This window comes from Acinonyx jubatus, chromosome C2 (assembly GCF_027475565.1).
Source record: "Acinonyx jubatus isolate Ajub_Pintada_27869175 chromosome C2, VMU_Ajub_asm_v1.0, whole genome shotgun sequence".
In the NCBI taxonomy this organism is placed as follows: Eukaryota; Metazoa; Chordata; class Mammalia; order Carnivora; family Felidae; genus Acinonyx; species Acinonyx jubatus.
In genome coordinates, this window is record NC_069384.1 from 93,280,824 (window position 1) to 93,307,258 (window position 26,435).

The 26,435-nt window shown below is 41.6% G+C and overlaps 1 protein-coding gene across 8 annotated transcripts in view; it reads left to right on the top strand.

The window, feature by feature from the left end:
• Positions 1-862: 862 nt before the first annotated feature.
• Positions 863-26,435, top strand: part of TNIK (TRAF2 and NCK interacting kinase) — a 392,286-nt gene continuing 366,713 nt past the window's right edge. For 3 of the 8 annotated variants that reach the window (XM_015088561.3, XM_027061444.2, XM_053221210.1), the window contains exon 1: positions 864-1,306. In XM_015088561.3, coding sequence (XP_014944047.2) covers positions 1,250-1,306 — 57 coding nt within the window. In that variant the 5' untranslated portion in view covers positions 864-1,249. Of the gene's footprint in view, positions 1,307-26,435 lie in introns of all 8 variants that reach the window. The other 5 variants (XM_027061448.2, XM_027061449.2, XM_027061450.2 and 2 more) reach the window with 3 other exon arrangements.

Genomic DNA, 26,435 nt, shown 5'->3' on the forward strand with positions numbered 1-26,435 from the left:
GAGTAGGTCAGCCACGAAAACGCTGCCTGAAAGGGAAATGCAGCGTCCTGAGGCGGCGAGTGCTGCCTTACCCCGTGTTCCCTTTGGAGTTACCTGAAGCATTCAGCTCTTGCACCCAGAGAAAAAGCTTCTCGTTTCAATTCGGTCGTTTCCGTGGGGAATTGCGGTACGGGCAAGTCCTGGGTGTGGCGATGCCAACAAGGAACTCAGATGTCCGTTTTCCCGCTTCTGGTAAACCTTCCTAGCCCTTGACCCGCGAGTGACGGGCCCTCGAGACCCGCCTTCCGGGATCCCGGGGGTCGCTGGCTGACCCACCCGCCCCCATTGCAAATCGCTGGAGCGCAGGGTACGAGTGCGCTTCTCCCCCATTCGTTCCGCGCCTGGAGGCGGATCCCCTTCCCTGCACACAAGTCCTTATATGCACCGGTTGCACCAGCCCGCGTTACTCCAGCCCCACAAATAATTAATGGAGGAGGGAGGCCGTCACTCTTTTTTTTTTTTTCCTTCTGGATTTTTTCAGCGCTAGAGCATTTGAACCGAACCGACCCCCCCCCCCCCCCATGCGATTGAGGGCCATTGTGCTGCAGTGCACGAATTGGACACACAAAATAAAGCCCCTTTGCCCCTACGATAAGCACGGCAGGGTCCAGGAACAGCTTTTCAGATCCATCCAGATTAGCCTGCAAAAGCTTGGGCGGAAAGGGTGCGCGCCCTTCCCCCAACCACGCTGGTGCAGAGGGACCGGGTCAGGAAGCGCGGCCTCTCCCCAGTCGGAGACCACGCCTCCTCCGCCTTCCACCCCCCCCCCCCCTTCCCTTTACTCCTCCCAGGAAGCGGTGATAGACAGTTCTGTGTGGTTCTCCACCCCCCACCCCCCAGCAGAGTGGAGGAGTTGATGTGTCTCATTATAACAGCCAATGCAGCCGCCATCCACGCACAAGCAAAGAAGCATGTCCCATTTAAATACACCCACGCAGCCCCAGCGCCCTTAGCTGAGCAGGGCGCGCAGCCCACACGCACCGCGGCTCCGGGCTTGGAGATCAGCGCAGGTTGGGCTCCCTGACCCGGAGGACCGACGCGCGGGGGATCGGGATCGGGTGCTGTGGGGCCGGGGTGGGCTGGGGAGGCTGGGCCCGGGGCCTCTGGCGCGACACCCGCATGAGGACGCGAGTAAAATAGACCAAGGTGGAATTTCCAAGGGAGAAGCTTCAGGGTGGTTTTGGACCATTTCTCCCGCGAAGAAGTAGACATGGCGAGCGACTCCCCGGCTCGTAGCCTGGATGAAATCGATCTCTCGGCTCTGAGGGTGAGTAGAACATGTTTTCTGATTTCTTCCCAGCGGTTTGTTTCGGGGTGAACGGGCTCGGTGCGTGAACCCGGGCGGGGGCTACTGGGCAGAGGGAGAATGCGACGCGGAGATAACCTGGCTTCTGGTTTTGATTCGGGGTCCGCCGAGGTGCTCTTGGCTAAGACTCCTCTCAAAGCTGTGCACTACGTGTCCTCCTTTGGTTGTGGCCGAAGCTCCCCAGAGAACCAGTGGAGCTAATGCCAGTTTCATCTTAGACCAGCGTAAGAGCCTTAAAATGAAAGGCTCGTGTGTGTGTGTGTGTGTGTGTGTGTGTGCATGCGCGCGCGTGGTGTGTGCACACAAGCCCCAGACGGTCGTCTGGTGCTAAGGCGCGAGACCCCACTGCCCCTTTCTGCAAAGAGAGTAACAGCAGCGTGAATAGAAGCACTGGCCACTCACTTTTCCCAGCTACCTGCAAGATGACATTGTGAGCCTGACTCTCCCCACGAAGCCGAACCTGCCGCTCCACGGGGGCAGCTATTGCTGTGCTGGTCTTGTAGCGACTGCCTCTCCGCGCTCTCTTTCAATGCCAGTCTGCCAGTCACCTTTATTTATGGTTTAACTTAGACCTGCCTGTGCTTTCTGACTTTGTGGCTCTGACATTTCAGTTTTATGGTTGAACTTAAGCAGGTGGAAGGATGTGTTCTCTGCTTTCCCCCAGTCAGACCGGAACTCCCGTGAGTGTGTGTGTGTGTGTGTGTGTGTGCGTGTGTGTGTGTGTGTGTGTGTGGATGTGTGTGTGTGGATGTGTGTGTGTGTGTTCGCGCGCGCGCGCGCGGCCAGTCCTTTGTAGAGAGCATCTACGTCCCTCCAGGCCCACTGGTTTGCGTTTACCTTCGCGTGAATCGCCTCAGACGCCTTTTCATTGTATTGACTAAGACATCACTGCTATAGAATCCATTTTGCTGTTGTTTTGAGATCAGAATACCAGGAATCCCAGGGTAGCCTCGACGCCTCCCCACCCCCACCTCTGAATCCCAACACACTCTATCGGGGAAGGGGGCAGAGCTTTCTTGCCATTTTAATTAGATGCTGCCTGCGGAAAAGGAGGTGAGGGGTGTGGGTGGCGGCAGCAGAGGGGGATGAGGATTGGACACCAATTAAGGGTGGCTTCTTCCTCTCCTGAACCAAGAATAAAAAAAAAAAAAAAAAGCCACAGCATGTATACTTGAAGCATGGAGGATGGTGAGATAGAATTGATGGTGGGTCTCAACACAGACACACAGGATGGGTGAAGCTTGGAAGTTCACACGCCCTCCTGAGGCATACATTGTTAGACTGATGCTAAATCTTGGGATTACAGACCTGAATCTTCATTACTTCTCCTGACAGTACCTCCTTCTCTACAGTTATTTTAAAGAGCTACCTTTACTGTCAAAGTGGTACTTTTTATTTAGTCTCATGAATCCTCCTCTTTTTAACTTCCCTTCCCCTTCTTAATTCTTCCAAGAGGTGAGGGTTTCTGCAAGGCCGTCCAGGGGTTGAGAAGGAACAGAGATGCCATTTCAAATAGCTTTTTTGATAGTTGGGCAGCAAAAGCTCATTCATGTGATATTACAGTAAGCTGTCTATTTCCTGGCACAGAAATGCCACATTCAGAAACCGCTGCCCCCTGGGCAGCTGGGGGTGGGGGTTGGTAACCGGGTGGGTGCTTTGGCTAAGTCTGTGATTTCCTGCTTTACAGACTGTGCATGTTCATTTGCCCTACTTTCTGCACTGGGAGTTACTGCCAGCGGGTTAATCAGGTGGATGGATGGCCCAGACTACCGGGTAGGGGAAAGTGGCAAAAGCCCAGTAGGGGGTGGGGTGGGGGGTATGGGGAAGGAATCTGAACAATGGGCAAGGCTTGGGGTTTTCCTGAGCTAGAATCTCAACACTGCTCCTCTAATGGAAAGGGCTCTGATGCGATTTTTAAGTTGGGCTTGGTCAGAGGTGTCCCTTGTGGGCTTTTTCTGGGGAAGCTTTTCTGAGATACGAGCACACAGAGCCTGCAGGCTTGTAAGGAACCACGAGGGCTCACCGGCCTGCCTGGAGTGTGATTCACACATGGGAGGCCTGTGCTCCAGAGATCTGTATTTTGAAAAGATATCTTTGCAGGATTCCCTGAAATTGCTCTTTGTGGCCTGGGCTTAGTGCTTTGCCCCTGTATTTCTGCCTGTAGGAGGTGTGGAATGAGGGAGGGCTAAGGCCAGCTCTAGAGATGGGAACTGCTGGCTAGAGGACTTACATGCTGATGTGGAGACAATTGCACCCGGGAGGGCTGGGGTGTAGGACCCGCCTTGTAGGGGGTGAGGTGTGTAGGCTGGCTGTTGAGTCCAAAGGCTACACAGGTGATCTCCACAAATCAGAGGGCAGATAATTTCTGTCTTCTCAAATTAGGAGAGGTGGGTTTATCTGGATGAGAGGTCTCATTTGTTCCTAACCCCTCAGGAAAGCCAGCCTGCTGAGAACCTTATGGGGAATGCCTGACCCCTGAAATGCAGCCAAGGTCAGTGACATCTAGGAGAATTTGCTGCAGCCTTACCAATCCCTTGCTGTTTCGGTGGCTCTTTAATGTACACAATCAATGCTCTTTTTGTAAACCCTGAGCTCCGTGCATTAAAAGCAGATCCTGTCTGGAGAGGCCTTTATCCTTCTCACTTTGGGGGCTTATTGTTCTCAGCCAGTGATCCCAGACTGGACCTAGTCTACATTGTCCCCAAATAGCAACAATGCATAATTTAAACCAGAGCAACCAGTGACAGCACTGATCATTTGAATTATGCAAGATTTGGATGGTTTTAAAAAATAAGATAAAACAGGATCTTCTTTGGCTAAAAAAGAGATGATCTGAATCCACTTTTATTAGTCTTGATTTTTAGAGCTCTGGAGATAAACTAAGTGTTAGGGGAGGGGGATGGTTTCATAGATTAAGAGCTGGAAGAGAATTAGAGAACACCTACCCATTCCTTTCATTTAATACCAAGCTGAAGCCCAGAGACTGTAGTCATTGCCCAAGGTCACACAGCCCCCTCTCTGCTGGGGTGGGGGTGAGGAAGGGGAAAACGGTGGTTTGGGGAGAGAATCTAGGTTTCCTGACTTCTCATTCAGTGCTCCTTTCTCTAAGTCACATTGTCTGTGGCTGAATCAGAAATCAATAATACATTTTCTGCCTGAGCACAAAAAAATGGCAGAGAGGAATTATTTCACCGGAGTCATGGAATTTTATTTATCGAGAATAAAGAAACTGCTTCATGCAGGTAAAGTCATAGTACATAAAACCGTGGAGCATTAAGATACCTTTAGATTTCATTTTGTAACTCCCCCCCCCCTTCAATTCTTCCTCTGCTGGCAAATGACTGAATCATCTAGGACAGATGGTTGTCCTGCATAGTACCCTCTCTCTGTAACCCGTCTCCATCTGAATATCTCCCATGGGGTCAGTCTAGATACACACATTATTCAGATGTCTCTCCATGTGAGGTTTGTAGAATTTTATGTATGTTTTGCATAATCTATGTGGATACTCATATATAGTGTTATAGTTATAAACTATCCATGTGGGTGTATGCAATATGTGTATACATACATAGGCTACAGAAAACAATCTACTCATTCAAACTCATGGCTTGAGTCATTCTCCCTTCAAGACATCACAGTATTAAAAGAAATGAAATTTGCCACCGGTAGGCTATTACATATGAGGTGAGATCAGCCAGAAAGCTTTTTGAAGATTAGCATATATCTGAGTCTGAGCACCTTGGCTATCCTTAGTTTGGCCCACAGAGGAAGGCGTTCAAGGCCAAGATTGGCCTCTGCTGACTTCATACACTATGTTTCTGCCAGGACTCACACTCAGTTTTCTATTTGAACAGAATTAGATGACCTCTGCTTGTCTTTTCCCCCTGCCCCTCACTGCCTTCCAAGCCTAGCTATTTCTTTGTCTGTTAAGACCTATAGATTTAAGAACTGACCTCATCTGGAAGACTCACATGCATCTTTCCCACTGCACTTTTTGTTCTTGTGTTATAAATGGCATTGGGATGTTTTTCTGCCAGCTTAATAAACTGTGGGCTCCATGAGGCCAGAGGTTATGCCTTGCCCATTTTTGAATCTGTCACTGCAGTTAGTTGCATAAACAGGTGAATACATGAATGAGTTGGTGAATGGAGTAGAGTGAGTACTGCATTCTATGTCCATGTCTTATTGGTTCTGTGACTCTGGGTAAGTCCTGGAACCATAATTAATTTAAAAATGGGAATGATCTCAACTGCTTGCCTTTCTCATATGCTGGTTTTAACAATCAAAGTATTTATGGCAATGCTTTATTTGAAAATAAAACCGTAATGTAATGCTCTACACAAATATACTATTCCATGATTAAATAGAATTTTATAGGAAACTTGATTCTACCAACATTTCATCTCAGTGATTGCACCTAATTGAAAATGGCTCTGAGAAAAAGATATCAGAAGGTCCTGCATCTTTTAAAAGTAGCTTTTCCTTTATATGTGTCAACATGACCTTACATGTTACTCTGCTGGCCTGGGTTGACCTTTGCCCCAATATCAGCATTCACTACTTTTTTTTTTTTTTAAGATTTTAGTTTTAAGTAATCTCTACACCAGATATGGGGCCCAAACTCACAATCCTGAGATCAAGAGTCACATGCCCTAAGGACTGAGCCAGCCAGGTGCCCCTGGTGTATTTCTAAACCAGTACCAGGTATCAGCATTATTCATTAAAACTTTCTTCTTTTTTTTTCTTTTTTTAACTTTTTCCCTTCTTTGTGGATTAAACATTGTTTAAATAAAGCCACATTTATTATGTCTGTACTTTCTTTTTTTAATTTTTTAATGTTTATTTCTGAGAGATTGAGAGTGTGTGTATGAGCAGGGGAGGGGGAGAGAGAGAGGGAGACAGAATCTGAAGCAGGCTCTAGGCTCTGAGTTGTCTGCACAGAGCCTGGCGCAGGACTCGAACCAATGAACTGCGAGATCATGACCTGAGCCGGAGTCGGTCTCTCCACCAACTGAGACATCCAGGCACCCCTTGCGTGTGCCTTTTCAAAGTTTGTGTATTTGGGAGGGGAGTGGCCACCTGACATGATACAATACTAGTCCAGTATTTAAAACCTGGTCAGAGTTCTCATGGGGATTAAGGAAATCTTGAAACATTATTAATTCCTTATCCCAGAGCACTTAGTTAAATTTGGTCTTAAATGAGAGTTTAGCAAAGTTGAAAGAATTGATAAGATAACAGTGTCTCAAAAACAATAACAGCAGAGTAGTTTTTTAATTAGATATATTTGCTGTTTTTTAGAGATATTAAACAGGTGTTTTCTTTGCCATGACATTGCCTCATAATAAAACAGGGTGTAGTGGGAGTTATCAGAACATCAGAGAAATATGCGTAATCATTTTCAGTGTTCTGAATCTTAGTAAAAAGCTAACATAAGTCATGGTTTGCTGTTTGCCTAATTGTCCACTTAGGAAGTCATGGAATATTTTGTTGAAGAAAGAACACCTAACATTTTTCCTTCATGAAAATATCACATTTCCCACTGCCTTATCTGTAAGGCTCTTTGAAACCTTGTCATTTTGAGTCTTCCTGTGTTTCTGCCTTGGTATTAGTCTTCATGTCCTTGTTGTCCTACACCGTTCCTTTCTTCAGGGGTACAGTTCTCCAGTGCACCCAGTTTTGAGCTACTGTGATTGAATCATGGCCGCCATGCCCAGCTGAGCACAACCAGTCTCTGAGTCTGTGTTTCTGAGAGAATTTGGGATAATTTGTGTCTGAAAGTTGCTTTTATGTCATATGGGTTCTACCATATCTGTGGGGGAAGTAGCTGTCTGAGAACAGGGCCTGAACTAGCAGTGTGCTGAGAATTCCAAGAAAATCTGGGTGATATTTTTTGAATGAAATGTTATTCTGCTCATATAAATATAAGGTTCCTAGAGGAGAGAGAGGGAGGACTTAAATAGAAAATGTTGGATGAATTCCGCTTGTAATTTCTTTCATTCTGGTTGGAAGTTTATTTCCCTCTAGAGAAAGATGATTCGCTTTCTGCTTTTTACATGCCTCGGCTGTTCTCCAGTTGTCTCAAGGGGGTGCCTTGAAATTCTCAAAACACATTTTATTTCACCCCAATCTTAAACATCTTTCCTTGCTATCCATTGCATGCGGCCGTTTGCTCCTTTCCTCCCTACAACCACTGAGGTGACTGTGCCCTGGGCATCATCCATGACGAGACTTCCCTCCTGCGTCTCTACCGTCAGCCTTCTCCTGACTAGTCTCTACATACACTGCAGTGACATTACTCTTCGAACAGCACATTTTCAGTCTGGGTATTTCTTATTCACGACCTTCCCTGACTCCTCACAGTCTACAGACCAAAGACTAAACTCTTTAGTGTAGCAGTAAGACCAGCTATAATTCAGCTGGGCCTCCCACCATGCGCTGAGATTCTGATGACCGATGCTTTACTCCTGCCTCAGAGAACAGCTTCCTTCTCCCCATGGATGCTCTTTAGGGGGTGCTGTACCTTATACTCTAAAACCTCGGAGTGTCAGTAACTTGTGCTGCAAGTGTTCCACAAGACAAGAAAACATTTCAAATAAATTTTAACTTGGTAAACGAGTGATGTCTTGCAGTACGAGTGGTAGGAGATGCCGAATGTCACATGACCACAACTGAGCCAATGGTTCTTGAAATTTGCTTTGATATACGAGTGCTTTGGATTACAAGCATGTTTCCGGAACGAATTATGCTCGCAACCCAAGGTTTTACTGTATTCCTTTTCTGTATCTACTACCTTAACAGTAAACATTCAAATGCCACCTTTTCCACCAAATTTCCTCTGATTTCTCTCAGAAAGAAGTTATCCATTCCACTTGTAAACCCTTTCAGAACTGACCTCACATTCAGAACTTTCTGACCTGGATTATATCCACTACTAGATAGTAAACTTCACGAAGGCAGTGCATATATTTGATTTTTCTTAAGACTCCCCACCAGGATTACCTTCGGGGCTCCAGGGCTCCTTTTGGTATATGGCTTAGTAGTTCTTTTCTGTGCATTGCTAAGTGGATAGCTTTAAAAATTAAGATCATGTTGTCTATATTATCTGCAAGCTGTTTTTTTAAAAATGTGTTTTCACTTGTTTGCTGCTTTTATTTGTTTGTTTCTATTTATTTATTTTATTATTATTTTTTTATATTAAATATAATTTATGGTCAAGTTGGTTTCCATACAACACCTAGTGCTCATCCCAACAGGTGCCCTCCTCAATGCCCATCACCCACTATCTATTTATTGGTTTTTAAAGTCAACTCTATACCCAATGTGGGGCTCAGAATAATGGCATCAAGATCAAGAGTCACATACCCTACTGACTGAGCCAGCCAGGTGCCCCTGCAACCTGTGTTTTAAACTTAACAGTCACCCTTTTTGCATGTTGTTAATGTTTTTCTATAACATAATTTTAAAAATTCTTTGTCATGGAGGGATTTTAAAGTTACATAAAATCGGAAGGAATATTGGAATACTCATACGTTACAGCCACTTTGTAAAAGAGGTTGGCAGTTCCTCAGAATGTTGAATAATAGAGTTACCATGTAACCCAGCAATTCCACTCCTAGGTATATATACCCAAGAGAATTGAAAACGTATATCCAAACAAAAACTTGTACACAAATGTTTGTAGCATTTTTCAAAATTTATTCTTTATGTTTTTATGTTTTTAAGTTTATTTATTTATTTTGAGAGAGAGAGCGAGAGAGAATGTGCATGGGTGTGGAGGAGGGGCAGATGGAGAGAATCCCAAGCAGGCTCTGCACCACAGAGCCAGATGTGGGGCTTGAACTCACTAACCTCGAGACCATGACCTGAGCTGAAATCAAGAGTCAGATGCTTAACCAACTGAGCCACCCAGGTACCCCTGTTTGTAGCATCATTATTCATACTAGCCAAAAAGTGAAAACAACCCCAGGGTGCCTGGGTGACTCAGTGGGTTCAGTGTCCAACTTCAGCTCAGGTCATGATCTCACGGTTCATGGATTCAAGCCCCAAGTCAGGCTATGTGTTGACAGCTCAGAGCCTGGAGCCTGCTTTGGATTCTGTGTCTCCCTTTTTCTCTGTCCCTCCCCCGTCACTCTCTGTCTCTGAAAAATGAATAAACATTAATTTTTTTTAAAAGAGTGGAAACAACCCAAATGTCCATGAATTGATGGGTGAATAAATGGAATGTAGTATATCCATACAATGGAATATTATTCATCAATAAAAGAAAGTTTTGATACATGCTACAACATGGATGAACATTATGCTAGTGAAAGAAGCCACACACAAAAGGCCACATAGTATAGGATTCCATTTATCTATAGTCAAACCTATAGAGAAGAAAAGTGGATTTCTGCAGCTTGAGCAGAAGTGGAGAATGCCTGCTAATGTCTTAAAATTAGACCACAGTGATGGTTGTTCAGCTCTGTGAACATATTAAAAAATCATTTGTGCACTTCAAAAGGGTGAATTTTTATGGAGTATGAATTTAATCTGAATAAAAAAATAAATAAATACCTTGATATTTAAAATAGAATAGGAGAATGAGGCCCCGACTTAACAATTATCCATTCGTGTCCAGTCTTGTTTTGTCTACACCTCCGTCCACTTCCTCCCCGTATTATTTTCAAGCATCATATCATTTCATTTGTAAATATTTCAGTATGCATCTCTAAAAGACAAACACTCTTAAAAATACATAACCACAATCCTATTATCATGCTTAGAAATTAGTATGTAACTGGGGCACCTGGGTGGCTCAGTCAGTTGAGCATCTTGATTTTGGCTCAGGTCGTGATCCCTGGGTCCTGGGACTGAGCCCTGAGTCAGGCTCTGCACTGAGTATGGACTCTGCTTGAGATATTCTCTCTCTCTCTCTCTTTCTCTCTCTCTCTCTCTCTCTCTGTCCCTTTGCCCCTCCCCCTCGTGCATTCTCTCTCTCTCTCTCAAATTAAAAAAAAGAGAAAGAAATTAGTATGTTACTTAAAATTTCTTTAAGTATTTAGTGTTCAAATTTCTAACCATATGTTTTTAATGACTGCTTACCATTTTGTCGTGAGGATGAATGATAATATTTAAACAATTCCTATTGATGAAGCTTCTGGTTATTTCTAACTTTTCAAGTCTTGTAAATAATGCTTCAATAAATATACGTAAGTCTTTGTGTACATCTCTGTGTCCTTAGAATAACTTCTTAGAAGTGTAGTTTATGACAAAAGTGTATAAAGCTCTTGGTATTGTCAAATTACCTCCAAATTTTCTGTGAGGTAGGCGTTTAGCATTCACAAATGAACACAGGAGGCTTAGAAAAATCATCGTATTTACCAAAAGTCATAGAGCTACAAAATGGCGGAACTTACAACCGACCTGCCCCAAAGCCACTGCACATTGTGACTCCCATGGTCATTATTTGCCCTGCAGACCTTGTCAAGACTTCAGAATTATCTGGTGCATTATCTTCCTAAAGTTCACAGGTTTCCCAGATGTCTTTCATTTGGGCGCAAGCTCTCTTTGGTGAGCTTATGGTGTTTGAGTGTTGTTTCCAAGGTATTTCTTCCTTGTGATTTTGTTTTTCAGTGAACCAAAGTCAGCTTTGAATATGTTAATTGTTCTTTTTCTTGCCTTAAAAATATAAAAACCTAAAATGTGAACCTTTTTGGGATTAGCAATAATTTTCTTGTACACTGTGTATAAGGGATGTTTACATTTAATCTGTCATTCTCTTTGGAAAATCATCTGAAAGGTATGTTTGGAAGATGTGGAATCAGGCTCAAAGATTTCCATTTTTTAAGAACGGGAGACCACTCAATTTGTGATTATTGCAGAAGCTAGCAAGATGAAGTCAGAAGATATGTTATAGGAAGGACCATTCTCAAGCCTTTATCTGTCTGATGATTATTAAAATCAAAATCTTGAGTCATACTTTTTTCAGAATGATGTAGATATTTTAAGATTGCAGTGGAGAAAATGGAAGATGCGGCTGGCAGCCAGAAGGGTAAATAAAGAGCCTTGTGTTCTGGACCACAATCTGCTTTCCACTAGGTTTATAAGTAAGAAATTCTGAAAATTGACACAACTTTGGGTTTGTCTGTTTTGCAGAGGGCAATTGCTTAGATTTACTAGATTTGATATCCCAGCCCTCTATTTAAAATGCTTATAAATTGGGGCGCCTGGGTGGCTCAGTCGGTTAAATGTCCAACTTCAGCTTAGGTCATGACCTTGCGGTTTGGGAGTTCGAGCCCCGCATCGGGCTCTGTGCTGACAGCTCGGAGCCTGGAACCTGCTTTGGATTCTGTGCCTCCTCCTCCCTCTGACCCTCCCATGCTCATGCTCTGTCTCTCTCTGTTTCTCAATAATAAATAAACGTTAAAAAAAAATTGAAATGCTTGTAAATTACTTACGACTGGTAAAAATCTAGAGCTTCATATGGACATGGTTTCATCTTTTCTACTTCTAGGATTTTTTGTTTTGTTCTATTTTTTAGCTGCCTGTATTCAAATTATGGCAGTGTGGTGGGTGGAATAGGTTGTAAGCAGTAATTGCGAACTGTATTTAATAATAATAATAATAATAATAATAATTAGAATTTATAGAGCACTTTAAATATCTTCAAAGTACTTGCAAACATTATCTAATTAGATACCCTCTCTGCTTATGATCTGGATATAAATGCATTTACATTTAGAACAGCGTCATGAGAAACGTATACCTATGAAAGTTAATGCTAGCTATGATTTACAAAGCTACGCAATGGTCACAGTTAGAGTTCGGGATTCTCTTGGATTGTTCTGTGTATCCTTTTGTTAAACCTGGTGGCGGTTTAGATTAAATTTGCACCTTATTAATGCCTCTGCTTCCTTTCTGATCATTAAGAACTGAGTCTTGATCATTGCTCTCCTCCTTACATACACTAAAGTATAAACAACATCAATAAGCTTTAAAATGGGCTCCCTCTCTGCATTTCCTGCCCTGGCCTCAGATGAAACTCCCATTAGTAAGTGAAATGAAGTGGGGTCGTGCAAGAAAGAACTGCTATGCATTGCGGTTTAGTAATTTCCATCTGAGAAAAATAGATTAAACTGCACAGTAGGATACATCATAAAGAAATGCACTGGAGAAATGAAACATCTTTAGTTTGACTGTACTGATGATTTCTTGCTGTTTTGGACATGTGTCTGTGTATCATCCCCTTGCACGTATGTCTTGTGTTGGCAATTTTGATAGCATTTGGAGCAGTACCTGCGTGGCTTACTCGGTAGAGGATTCTGCAGTTGGTAGACTTTCAGTGAATGTTTTCCTGTGCATTGTGATTTTTCTAAGAGCTGGTTGACAGGTTAACTGCCTAGACGGTGTTTCTCAAAGTGAACTCCCTGAATTAGTAGCCTCATGCTCATCTCTTGGTTTTACCTCTCTGGCCTCCTGGATCAGAAACTGGGGATGGAGCTGGGTAACCTGTGCAATAAGAAGCCCTCCAGGTGATTTGATGTACTTTAGAGTTTTGGAATCACTGACCTAATTTTTTAAAATACAGTTTTCTTTTGTCTTTCATGCTGGTGCATTCGTTCATTCAACAACTATTAATTGAGCATATACTTACTATGTGCCTAGCATTGTGCTACATGCTGAGAATTTGGTAGCAAAGACACATGTGAGTGCTGTCCTCATGGACCTTGGTGTCTAATGAATGGGGGAGAAACAGCAAATCCACAGAAATTTGAGTTTGCCTGAAAATGTTGCAGAGTAGAAAATAGTGATTTATTTATATAAGGTAACTGCCAGGTTTTCATAAGATGTATGGCTTCAAATTTTAGAAGACGCATACTTTTAGGAATATGGAATTTTATATTTCACACTAATATATGCATTTTAATTGTTTGTAAGACCAGGAGATACTTGAAGTGCAAAAGTCTACAACTTTCACCCGATAATCCTGGACTGTTCTTTGCATTGCTGTTTTTTATTTTATTTTATTTTATTTTATTTTATTTTATTTATTTATTTATTAGCATGTTTATTCAGGGGATAGAAAGCCACAGTCCCAAGACTAAGAAGCATCCTTTTGGTGCTAATTTCCTGTTTTTCCCTTTGGACCTGTGGGGATTCAGTTTGAAGCCCCAGGAGGTGCTGGCATTTGCCTAAAGCTGAAAAAAAAGAATCCATATTCACAGCTCTTTCAACCCTACCTTAGTTTGAAGCCTGAAATCTTTGGGTTGTTTATTTTGTGAAACTTGAAAAATGAAATAGACTTTTTGGAATCTAGGCAGGAAGTTAAAGGATCCCCTTACTGAGAAATCCTACAGACTTTCCTTGTAACAATCCCTAAACATCTCTTACCTATCTACAAAGATGTCCCGTGTTGTTATTTTAATCTGTAATTCTTAGATAAACACACTGCTTATACTACATGGTTTTTTTGTTTGGGGGAGGTTGGTGACCATAATGGTTGTTAAGGTAACTTTGTATACAACTTGATAATGAGCATATATCAAAATTGTATTTCATACTTACTGCTGGGAAGATGCTTTTAAAAAATCAAATTCAAAGACTCCCATTGTAGAAGGCCTATTTTAAATTTTTTTTAACGTTTTATTTATTTTTGAGACAGAGAGAGACAGAGCATGAACAGGGGAGGGGCAGAGAGAGAGGGAGACACAGAATCGGAAGCAGGCTCCAGGCTCTGGGCCATCAGCCCAGAGCCCGACGCGGGGCTGGAACTCACGGATGGAGAGATCGTGATCTGAGCTGAAGTCGGAGGCTTAACCGACTGAGCCACCCAGGCACCCCAAGAAGGCCTATTTTAAAGGGAAAAGAGATATTAGATAATCATCATTAGGTTGGATATAAAAAATGTCTAGTTAAAGATGATTGAGTTTTTTGTAATGCAATCGGAGGACAGATCCAACTTTCTCAGAAGAGGCCTTAATGTCATTAAAGTAATAGCTAACTGCAAGCATTTTATTGTATGTATTGTATTGTATTGTATTGTATTGTATTGTATTGTATTTCCTTAAAATTTTATTTTTAAGTAATCTCTACATCCAACATGGGGCTTGAATTCACAACCGGGAAATCAAGAGTCACAGGATCTACCAGCTGACCCAGCCAGGCACCCCACTGTGCAAGCATTTTAGTCAGGAATGTTAGTTACTTTCTACATGGGGCAGGGAATTAATTATGTCATTCCAAAAGTTCTTTCTAGGACCAAGTTTGGGACAGTTTTGTTTCTGTCGTGGTGCTATCTTAGGCTCTGAGGAAACTGTGAATTTAGCATGGCCTCTTTGTAGCCATCTGCATGGGTAAAAGGGCCCTTTGAGCTTTGGAGTCGCTCTAGTTTTCCGATTGAACTCATAAGACTGACTCTTTTAGAGGCCAGAAACTGAGTTTGGATGGTTCTGGTGCTGGTGTCTTACTCAAGTGTGGTTGATAAAGTCAAAGCCAAGTGTTTGCTCTTCCTAAAAGGCCACCCCTCTGTTCTCTTTTCTTTAAACTACTAACGCTGGCACCAGTCAGAGAGAACTCAGTTTTCTTTTCATGGGGACAAATAAGCAAACGCTCTACCGTGCTCCCCTGAAGCTTAATACCCAGATGCTACTCCGGGAAAGAACATCGCACACACACTTTTGGTCAGAACAATATGTATGTTCTCTCTGTGAGTGTTTTAAGGATGTAACTCGCACTGGTATTGTAGTCATAATTTCTTGAATATAAACAGCTTTTATTTTTGGACAAGAACAGATGTAAAAGTGTGAAATACCCAAGTTTACACATTTTGGTGGTGGTGGGGGGAGTGGTGGGGGAAAGAACACTGTTTCTTTAAAATCATGGTAATTCAGTCTTAGTTACTCCTTGTTTTCCTTGAGTGACTGAAAATTAGCAGGGGAAATCTCTTGGAACCTGACCAGCTGGGTACCTAAATCTCCACTTAACTGATAGTACCAGGAAGAGTGCTAGTGGGGAATTAGCATAGGTCTTCATCCCTAAGAGCAAAAAAGGTCCTTCCCAAGGAGGAAGCCTCTCTGTGGAGAGGGGATTGTGCACCTTCCGTGAAATATGTATGACACTCAAAGTAAAATGTTAGAGGTACAGAGATCCCAGCCCCAGACAGAAGGTTTGTTTTCTAGATTAGAAAATGTGAATGGCAGGGATTTGAGAGCTTGGTGTCCCTCTGGTCTCTGAACCAAAGCTCTTTCTGGATCTCTGGGTGCCCATTCCCTCCTTTAATTTGTGAGTTTGTTTGTGAAAGGTACCTGGGGTTCTCAAAGCAGCAGGGGCAGTACTGTCCCCTGGAGGCCAGGTCCCTTTCTTTTCTTTTCTGGAGGCAGGGTCTCTGCTATTGTAGCGCATCACCTGATACAATGCAAGTTGCATCAGATTTAAAGAAATAGTTCCCTGGCCTTCTTTGCGAGTCCCTGCCTTTTGTAAGTTGCTGCTGCTTCGCAGGATTCACAATTAGCATTTTGTTCCTGTGGAGACTCAGTTTAGTGTGCAAGGCACATTCTCGTTTGTCGTGCTTGGTTCCTTGATAATTCCCATTCGACAAATATTTTGGTCAAGTTTTCTGTGACCATTAGGTCTAACTGGTTGTTTGATACTGCATTTTGGTACTAAGTGATTTCAAGCATGTTTCAAATGAACATCTCTGATCATTTCTTTTCTGTCAGTGAAATTTGGAATGTGAATAAATTACGAGGCCATGTGACTTCCACAGTTCACAGGGCAGCTAGTGAAAACTTTATTCAAACTACGCTTCATGCCATTTAGAAATCTAAATCTGATTTTAAAATATCCCCAAGAATGTGGATACATTGGAACTGTCACACTCTGCTGGTGGGAATATAAAATGGTTAAGCCACTTTGGAAAAATAGTTTGGCTGTTTCTGAAAAGGTTAACTATAAGTTTCCTCTATGACTCAGCACATTTGACTTCTGAATGTCTACCCAAGAGACATGCAAACATATGTCCAGGCAAAAACTTGTAACCTGAATGTTCATAATAGCCAGAAGTGGGGACGATTCCAGTGTCTATCAACAGATGAAGAGGTAAACAAATTGTGATGGGGTACAATGGGATACTATTCAGTAGAAAAGAATGACATACTGATACAAGCTACAAAGTGGATGTTTTGCTAAGTGAAAGAAGCCAGGCACAAAAGATCACATGTTGTATGATTCTGTTTATGTGAAATGTCTAAAAAGGCAAATCTGTCGAGACAGAAGGTGGGTTTAGTGGTCGGCTAGGGCTGGTAATGAAAACGGAGAGTGATTGCAGATAGGCGTGTGGGGTCTTTTTGAGGTGATGGAATATGTTCTACAATTGGATGGTGGTAACATGAATGAGTTTTATGGTATGTAAATTACACCTCAAAAAACCTGTTAAAATGTAATCTGTCTGGGACATTGCTTCACGGTTGTACCAGCTCCATACACCACGAGGGCAGATTCCCCAGTCAGGCCACTCCAGTATTTCTAGGAAGGCCCTCTCCTCTCTACCTTGAGGGATGGGGGACTCTGGTCCTACCTTATGCCTTCTACCTACCTTATGTCTCCCTTATTGTGAAGGGTGTCTCATATTTTATAAATGTAATCATAATAACTTCCTTCAAGATAAGGTGGCTGATCACTTATCTCCCCTCCCAGAGAAAGGAGAACTTTGGAGCCAGATCTAGGATAGCTATTCCTGTCTGAAGCCATTCCTTACTGAACCACTTTCAATTCTCGCGGTGTTTCTGGCAGTTACTCACCCCTCTACTGTTCCGCATGCTGCTCTCTCTGCCTAGAAGTCATCTCCAGTCTCTCTTGTTAACAGATAGTTTATTTGTCTCTTCCCCCAACCCGTTGTCCCAGAGGAGACTGTAATTCCCACAGGGCAGGACCTGTGTTTTGTTTATTTGCCTATCTATTTATTAATGAAATGAATGGCTTCTCATGACGTACAGCATAAAGCTACACTCCTTAATTTAGCAAGGTCTTTGATGATCTAACCATTCCCTACTTTTTTTTTTTTTCAGTATCAGCAGTCACCACACTATCCCCTCTCTATACACCAATTCAGAGTCTTTCAAATTGTAATGAGTTGTGGAGTGAGTTTAATGGGTTGCAATTAGCTTTAGAAAATTAATTACAATAGAGTAGAAAACTATTACTGTGCATATATTGTATATACGTGTGTATTAGGTTACAATGTAGAATGTATTTCTTATAGGGTAAGGAAGCTAAAAGTTTGAAGTTCACTGCTCTAGTTTAGTTCATAAGACGGCATACGATTCACCTAGAGGGAGTTTAGTTTGCAAATTGGAGTTCAGTTATCTAGCCTGGAGCCCACAGATTTGCAACTCCGTGGCCCTCACATAGTTTGGATGTATGTGTTCTCCATTTTAAGAAGTCATAACACGCTACAGTTGCTGATGTCCGCCATGCTGATTGAGGCCTCTTGTTCATCTGTTGGACACCTTCTGAGAGCTAGGAGCACTGCCAGGGCCCTGGATGTCCTGGACTGGTGAACACCAGGTACAGTCCAGCTGCAAGATGGAAACGTACGTGGCATTTCCTCTGCTGCTTGGGAAACCCCGAACGCCGTGTTTGCTCCACCAACTCTGTAATGAACACCTATCCATCCTTCAAATGTTCACTCCGAGGAATTAGACGTGTCTTCCGCTACTTTTCGTCAAGTGCAATGACATTTGGTATCTGTGTAGAGATTCGAAGAAGACAAGATGCTGAAAGGAGCTATGATCACTTGATTAAAGGCATTCTCCAGAATTCAGAACGGAAGAGCTGCGCTCTGGGGGTTACAGCTGAAGCCTGGAAGGGTCCTTCCTCGTGGAGGAACAAGTTGCTGCAAGCTGCAATAGCCACTATGGCCACAAGAGCACCCTTTGGGAAATGTGGGCAAGGAACGAGGCTTGGGAACTTACCAGAAGTAGCAGAACTGGGTCGGGGCTGAGAGCCAATTGTCACTGAAATCGTCCCCCAGACTCACATAGTCTTGGATATTATAAAAACAGGCAGAAAATCTGTAGACACTGTCAGATTATGTCACTGCCAGAAAACTGTAAGGAGCAGTTTTGTCCTGTGTGCCCCTGTGGGGTCAGGGAAGCAGGGAGAGTATGACCCTTCCCTCTGAGCAGCTGGGAGACAGGGTGGAATGTCCTTGAAACCAGTGGAGACAGAAGATATGTTTAGCTTTTTGGGGCTACTTGTGCCAGGTGCTGAGTTAGGGGCCGGAAGGGAGGGGAACACAGGCTGTTGGCTCATGTTGGCCCTGGTTAGGGCAGCGATGTGGTCCTCAGCTTTCCAGGTCCCAGGACATGATATGGTTAGGGTACTGAGTCACACCATCACGTAGATACACCTGACACTGTTTGGAACATAATTTATTTAATAATGATAATGGCAATATTAATAGCTAATATCCTCTGTGACCACTTGCCATGTGTGAAGCACTAGGCTACTTATTTTAAAGGTCTGGTCTTATGAACACAGTCAGATTTTGTGATGTGTACTGTTTTTCTTCTAACTTTACACATGTGGAAACGCACGCTTAGGTTAAGTCACCTGTTGGAAGTAATGGAGCCTGGCTTTGAACCCAGGCTTGTCTGACTTTGAAAAGTATGAAATGTGAGCACTGTGCCATTGCTACTTCCTGTTTTCTCAATATATAGTAGAAATACCTTATTAGTATTGGAACAACTGTCTGCTCTCCAGTGCAGCGTCTTCCTGATTTTGGAGAGATTTAGGAATCTGAAAATTTGATCAGAAATTGACTTACTGTGGCTGGAATAAGGCTGGGGTTGACCCAGGATCTTTAGGGCTGTACCCTATTCAGGTCAGAATACTGATCCCACCATGAGTGGTTGTTGGACAGGTCTTGATAAATTCATCCAGTCTCCCTTTTGCAACCCTGATCAATCTACAGAAACCCCTGTTAGTAAGACATCTCTCTACCTTGTTCACATTAATCCCTATCTGCTTTGTTCTTCTGTCTTGTTTTGTTTATACTGTATATCACCCACAGCTCTTTGTTTTAGAATTATTTACCCATATAGTCATTAGTGTCTTTAAGTTATAAACTTCTTAGGACAAGAATAGTGTCTGTTTTCCATCTGTGTCCCATAGAAGGTCTAACACATACTTCAGAGTAAGGTGCATTCCTGGAATTATCTTGTTTGGATTCTGCAGCCCTACTGTGCACTGAATGGATGGGAGACTGGCTATAATTTTACTGTGTTTTCAGCCTTTAGGAGGAGGGATTGTGCTATTGGGAAATCAAACCTTAGGAAAGTGTAGTCACTCCTGAAAAATTGTCCTAGGCAACTGTTGGACTTCATATCGGCATTATTAGAAATTTTTGATGGTCCCGTGAACTTTAATGGGAAGAAGCAAAAAGGGGCTCTCAGTTGGTGAAATGACCTTTAAATATTGTTTTTCTGTCTCCCCTCACATGTTAAAGTGGTTCATTAACAAAGCACACGATAAATCTCTTTATAAGCCCAGGCTCGGTAAATGGGACATGGGTGAAGTTTTATTGCGACAAGTTACCGAAAACATATGGTGGTTATATTCCCACTTTTGTTCCTTGGACTCTAAAAGGCACTTACTGTGGGACAGCTTCACCAGTGACTAATGGGAAGGCAGGGTAAAGGACATTGTGTTACATCATGGTGCGGATAGCTAACTTGCCAATGGGCTGGTTACCAATCCCCTGGATATCTTCAGCACCTGTCATTAATGTACATTGTTGGCACTCAGATATCTATTGAATGAAGTCATTTGGAACCTTCTAAGTTTACTTTTGGGAGGTGTATGTAAAGAAAGATTCTCTCTCCTTTACCCAGAGGCATCAGGTGAAGTTCAAGGGTCGCCTCTTGGTGTGGCAGTGGATGATACATGGATTTCAGTTACCTGATAGAAGTTGGGAATGATGGGTCCCACCTTGGCTGCAGACACCCTCCCTCTTCTCTGACTGCTGTTGGAAAGAATTCTGCCTGTGCAGAAGGAAGGACTCAGGTATTCTTCAGAAATTCAGGTGTTTGAATACCTCCTGCACCTGTAAATCCCAGAGAATCACAGAAATAGTCACAAGAATTAGCCTAGAACTAAGTCTTGGGGCACGAGGAAAACGCCCCTTTCCTCTGCCTGTGCTGACATATGTCTAATTCTTTGTTTTATTTTTAGCTTCTACATATTGATTAGCTTTAGTGAGTGCTCACTGGTTCTTGTGGTTTCTTTCTTACAGCTGTAGAAGGATAAGGCCATGGCAGTGAAATGGCATTCTGGGAACAGAACAAGGTGAAGGGGGAGCTTTTCACATCAGATCTAAAAATGCAATTCAGCGACAAAGGCGATCATCATGTTCCCATGTTCCCTACTGGTTATATAGCCTGCTAAGCTTGGATTCTTTTTTCTTTTACAAATGCAGGCTGTTGCGCTTTATAGTAATTAGCTGATATGACTGTAATGGACTCTGGCTTCACTGGATAGAATCTTTGAAATCAAGTGTATTAAATTGACTCTTCCTTTTTCAGGTAATAATGAATAGAAATTCCTGCTATAAACACAGGATTAATAGATTCCAAGCTTTTATAGGCTTTGGGGCAGTAATAAAAGGAGAGGGAAACGGGTACAGATACAGTCACACTCCATCTCATTCTTTTTGAGGTGTGCTGAGATTCCTGAACATGGCTGACCACGTAAGGGATCCTGAGGGGGAAATGTGCCTAGGGCTTTGGTGGAGGATGGGAAAAAGGATGGCGAGGTGCACGTGCTGCCTATTCCAGTGCATATTTGTGCTGAAATGTTCAAATCTTCAACCTGTTCTCAGTCTTTCTAAAATCAGGGAGTGTAAATGAATGATGATGGCCTCTGGCATCTGGTTAGGATTCTCCAGATGACACCTTGGCAGTGAAGTCACCCAGAGCATTTTTGGCAGTTCCACGGAGAGTAACCTATATGGGAGGTGATTGTGACATAATTTAGGCTCGTTGTGAGCTTGTAGCTTATCTCATTTGTTTTTCGAATTACAGGAAGCAGAATGGCTTAGAGGTTACCTTAGGGGTCAAATTCTGGATTTGAGTCCTGGTGCTGCAGCTTAAAAGGTTTGCAACTTGGGGCAAATTATATAAATTCTTTAGGTTTTTTTCCACACCTGTAAAATGCAGATAATAATGACATGTGGGGATACTGCAGGAATTAAAAAAACCATATTTTATGTGAAGTACTTAGGACAGTGCCTGCCATATTGCAAATGCATGATATAATTTTCAACATGTTCAGCACCAGCATCACTTTTTTTAAACAACTGGAGAGTCCACTGTGAATCTGGGGCAGTGCAAGCAATTGGGTATATGTAGGTTTACAAGGTATAGGCTGTGTCTTCAAGGAGCTTGAAGTGTAGTGATAGAGACAAATGTAAAAACAGGTATGTTTGGTAGGAGCTCTGGGGTGCATGGCTAGCTGTATAGGGGTGAGGAAAGTGGGGGAAGTGGACCGGGATGGGGAGTGGGATGTTTCAGGGAGCTGAAATACTTTAAAGCTATGTCATTGGTTCTGTGGTGGGAGTGCCATTGATGCCAAATATTGATGTGGGTGAAGTGGGAGTTGTTTCTTAGAAGTAACCTTTGCATCTCTCCTGCTCTGCTGTCCTTAGCCCAGAGCAGGCTGAAGTATTCCATGTCTGGATTGTTATATCTTCCTCTGCTGCCTGCCACCCTCTGAGTCTAGTCTTTCCCTCTTCAATTCTTCTGACATAGGATCTAATACATGTGTGTGTGTGTGTATACATATACATATACACACACACATATATTATACACACACACACATATATACATATATATGTGTGTCTGTGTGTATATGAAATGTTGTTTATTAATAAGCAGCAATGTGTGTGCCCAGCTTTGTATGAGGAAGCCTAAATATTGCAAATCAGTATGGAACTGAAAACACAGAAAATGCCTTTTAAGCACTTTTGTTTCCTTCTTGGAAAATCTATTAATGCAACACGTTAATATGTCAAAGGATGTTAACTCTGGAATCATTTCAACAGATGTCAAAAGACATTGGTAAAATTTAGCTGTCATTCTTATTTAACCCCTCTCCCCAAAGCCCCCCCCCCAACTATTCTTTTTTTTTTTTAAGAGAGAGAGAGTGAAAGGAGGGGAGGGGCAGAGGGAGAGGGAAAGGATTCTAAGCAGACCCCATGCTGAGTGCAGAGCCCAATGTGGGGCTCTATTTCACAACCATGAGATCATGACCTGAGCTGAAATCTAGAGTCAGATGCTCAACCAACCCAAGCCATCCAGGCACCCCTAATCTTTTTATTTTAAGTAAGCTGTATGTGCAATGTGGGGTTTGAACTCATGACTGACCCCAAGATCAAGAGTTTCATGCTCTACCCACTGAGCCAGACAGGTGCCCCATTCCAATTATTCTTATTAAACTGAGAATAAGGAGATTCTTTCTTGATAGAGAATGTGCTTAAAGCCAACAGCCCACTTCATCCCTACTCTTCAAACACCGGAGAATCTCTGTGTGGTGATACTGTTGGTTAACTACCTATCAGCCATTCCCATCTCCTTTGTTGATGTCCTGCTCTGAATTTGGGTTGATGTTTACCCCTCCTACAATCTCAGAGGAAGTGGACCTCCATCTTCTTGGCCCCAGCATGGAAGAGGTGGAATAGATTAAGGATTGGATTGGATCCCGATCTCCTTCGTCCCAGCATGGAGGATGTGGAATAGATTTAGGATTGGATTCCATTCCTTTTGTTGATGAGTTTAGGCAAGTCATGTGACACAATGAAGGAGTCAGGGAGGTTTGTGGGAAGGGTTTCCTCACTTTTACAAGTGAGCTTTTAAAAATGAGACTTACCCTCTTCTGTACTTGGATATTGTGTAGAAGACCATGGTACTTAGATTTGCTGCAGCCATCTGACAATCATGAGGGGAAAGCCTGGAGAATCATAGAAAAACCGACTTAGGTCCCTACATTGTTGAGTAGCTGAATTAATCAATGCTACAACTGCCCTGACTCCAGATTTCATATTATATTAGCTAACAATTTCCTCATTGTTTAAGCCATTGAAGTTGCGTATTCTTTTATTTGCACTTGTAAACACCCTAAGTGATATACAGATCTTTCTTGACTTAAAATGGTGTGATGCCCCAATAAACCCATTGTAAGTTGGAAATATCTTAAGTCAAAAATGCATTTAGTACTCTTAACCTACCAAACATCGTAGCTTAGCTTAGCCTACCTTGAACACACTCAGGATACTTACATTAGCCTATAGTTTGGCAACATCACATAATACAAAGAGCATTTAATAATAAAGGTTTCAGTATCTCATGTAATTGAATACTGTACTGAAAATGAAAAGTAGAATGGTTGTATGGGTACAGAAAGTTTGTAAGTGTATCCGTTGCTTATCCTTATGATTGTGTGGTTGACTGGGAGCTACAGCTCGCTGCCACTGCTCAGCATCATAAGAGAGTATTATACTGAATATTGCTAGGCCAGGAAAATGCAAATTCCAAGTATGGTTTCTACTAAAAGCGTTTTGCTTTTGCACCATCTTAAAGTAGAAAAATTGTAAGTCAAATCATCGTTAGTCAGGGACTGTCTGGTATATTCCTTTCATTTTTTTAAAGGTGTATTTATTTTGAGAGAAAAAGAGGGAGCATGCTGGGAGGGGACAAAGAAAGAGAGAGAGAGAGAGAGAGAGAGAGAGAGAGAGAGAGAGAGAGAATCCCAAGCAGGCTTCATACTGTCAGTGCAGAGCCCAATGCAGGGCTCGAGCTCACAAACCATGAGATCATGACGAGCTGAGGTGTTCAACCAATGTAGCCACCCAGGCACCCTGAAACCAAAATTATAAGGATTAGATGATAGTGGTGCTTTCATTATTTACAGATGATACCTTAAATTTAGGAGAATCAACTAAAAGAAATTAGAACAATAAAAATTTAGCACTGTGGTGGATATAAAATAAGTATACCCAAGCCAATAGGATTCTTATTAGTGAGCCAAAATAACCAATTATAAAATATATTTGAAAAATGATACCTTTACAATAATAACAAAAAACATATATATATACAATATGCATATATATAATATTTTATATATATAATATTATACGTATATTCTAGGAATGAATTTAACAAGAACTCTTCTGTACAACTTATATAAATAAAAATTTAAATCTTAACAAAGGATATACTGAAGACTTGAGTAAATACAAAGATATTTCATGTTCCTGGATAGGAAAACTTAGTAATGTAAAGGTGTCTGTTCTTCCTGTGTTAACATGAGATTTCAACAAAAATATCAAGAAAAATTTGTTTTAGGATTTTAGGAAATGATTCTAAATTTCATCTGGAAGAATGATCACACAAAAATAGCTTTCTAATCTCCTGGTATAATTTGTGTTTCTGTCATTTGTGTGTGTTATATGTGTCAGTCTTATTGCTGTATAAAGTTTTAAGGGTTACAACTTCATAGTAGATTGTAACTTTTATGAATCCAAAACACTCTGCCCCAGGTAATGGCTTTTCTTAGAAATTATTATTATTATTATTATTATTATTATTATTATTTTTATTAAATTTTTAATTTTAATTCCAGTATAGTTAACATATGTTTCATATGTCCAATATAGTGATTCAGTAATTCTATCCATCACTCAGTGCTTTTGAAGAAATTATTTTTGTTTTTTAAAAGTGTTTCTTTGTGGTTGCTTGATATTTTTTATTTTCTTTTTATTTCTAGACTTTGTATAGATTTGTTTTGCTGTATCTCTTGAAAGAGCATATACATAGTAGATTTTGTTGTTTTTTTAATGAGATATAATTGACATTGTATTAGTTTTACGTTTTAGGATTTGATTAATTTTATGATTTGATGAAAGTATGTATTGTGAATAAGATTTTATTTTTGGACCTAATCTGAAGGTTTTCTTTCAGAAGGAAAGTTTATGTCATTTGGTTTTATTGATTACTTATACATATGATATGTTTGATCATCTGTCATTTTTAAAGTTGCATTTTCCTTCGTGTCTCCATTGCTTTTTTTTTTTTTTTATATTTATTTATTTTGAGAGAGACAGAGCACGAGAAAGGGAGGGGCAGAGAGAGAGGTAGAGAATCCCAATCAGGCCTTGCACTGGCAGCTCAGACCCTGACCTGGGGCTCAAACTTACAAATCGTGAGATCATGACCTGAGTCTAAATCAAGAACTGGACGCTTAACTGACTGAACCATCCAGTCACCCTCTATTGTTTTTCTATATAAACTTTTTTCAAAAATGCAATTTAAATATGTACTTAAACCTGTAGTTCTCAAATTACACATATTAATAATAAAATGGGAGCCTTTAATGTCCCTATTGCATAATAAAGTGTGAAACCTTATTCTCCTACCCTGATCCCATGCTTCTCTCGCTCTTTCCAGTGTTTAATTCAACCTGATTATAAATTGGATATATATGTTATGTTGTTTGATCTCAACTTAATACTATATACTTAGTTTTTTTAAAGATTAAGTTGTTAAAATTTGAAGGTATTAAAAACAATACATTGCTTTTCAGGGATAGTCTTTGTATTTTGCATTAAATTAGCTGTACTAAATCGGTTGTAGTTTGCCCTTGTTATATTCTTGAATTCTCTATTTTTGATTTGCCTTTCAGTTAGCTGGAATATATACTTTACTTTTTAAATGACTATTATGTATTTGTCATATTTTATGAGTTCTTGCATAGCTTCAAAATTGTCTTTTGCTTTTTTCATGAACAATAATTGGGGAATACAGTTACTTTATCACCACCCTTTCTTCACCAAGTTGTATAGGTGGTTCATTGGCTTGTGGTGTGTAACATTGTAAAAGAGACGTTTGGGGCTAATTTGATACTACTTTGTAGTTAACCTGATTTTCTGCCTGGTTAGTTACATGAATTTTGAAAAAATTGGAAATTACTTTTTTGGGTACAGGTGGGATCTGTTTTCAGTTATTTTGCTTAGAACTCAGTGTACTTTTGCTCCTACAAGCTGGTTTTC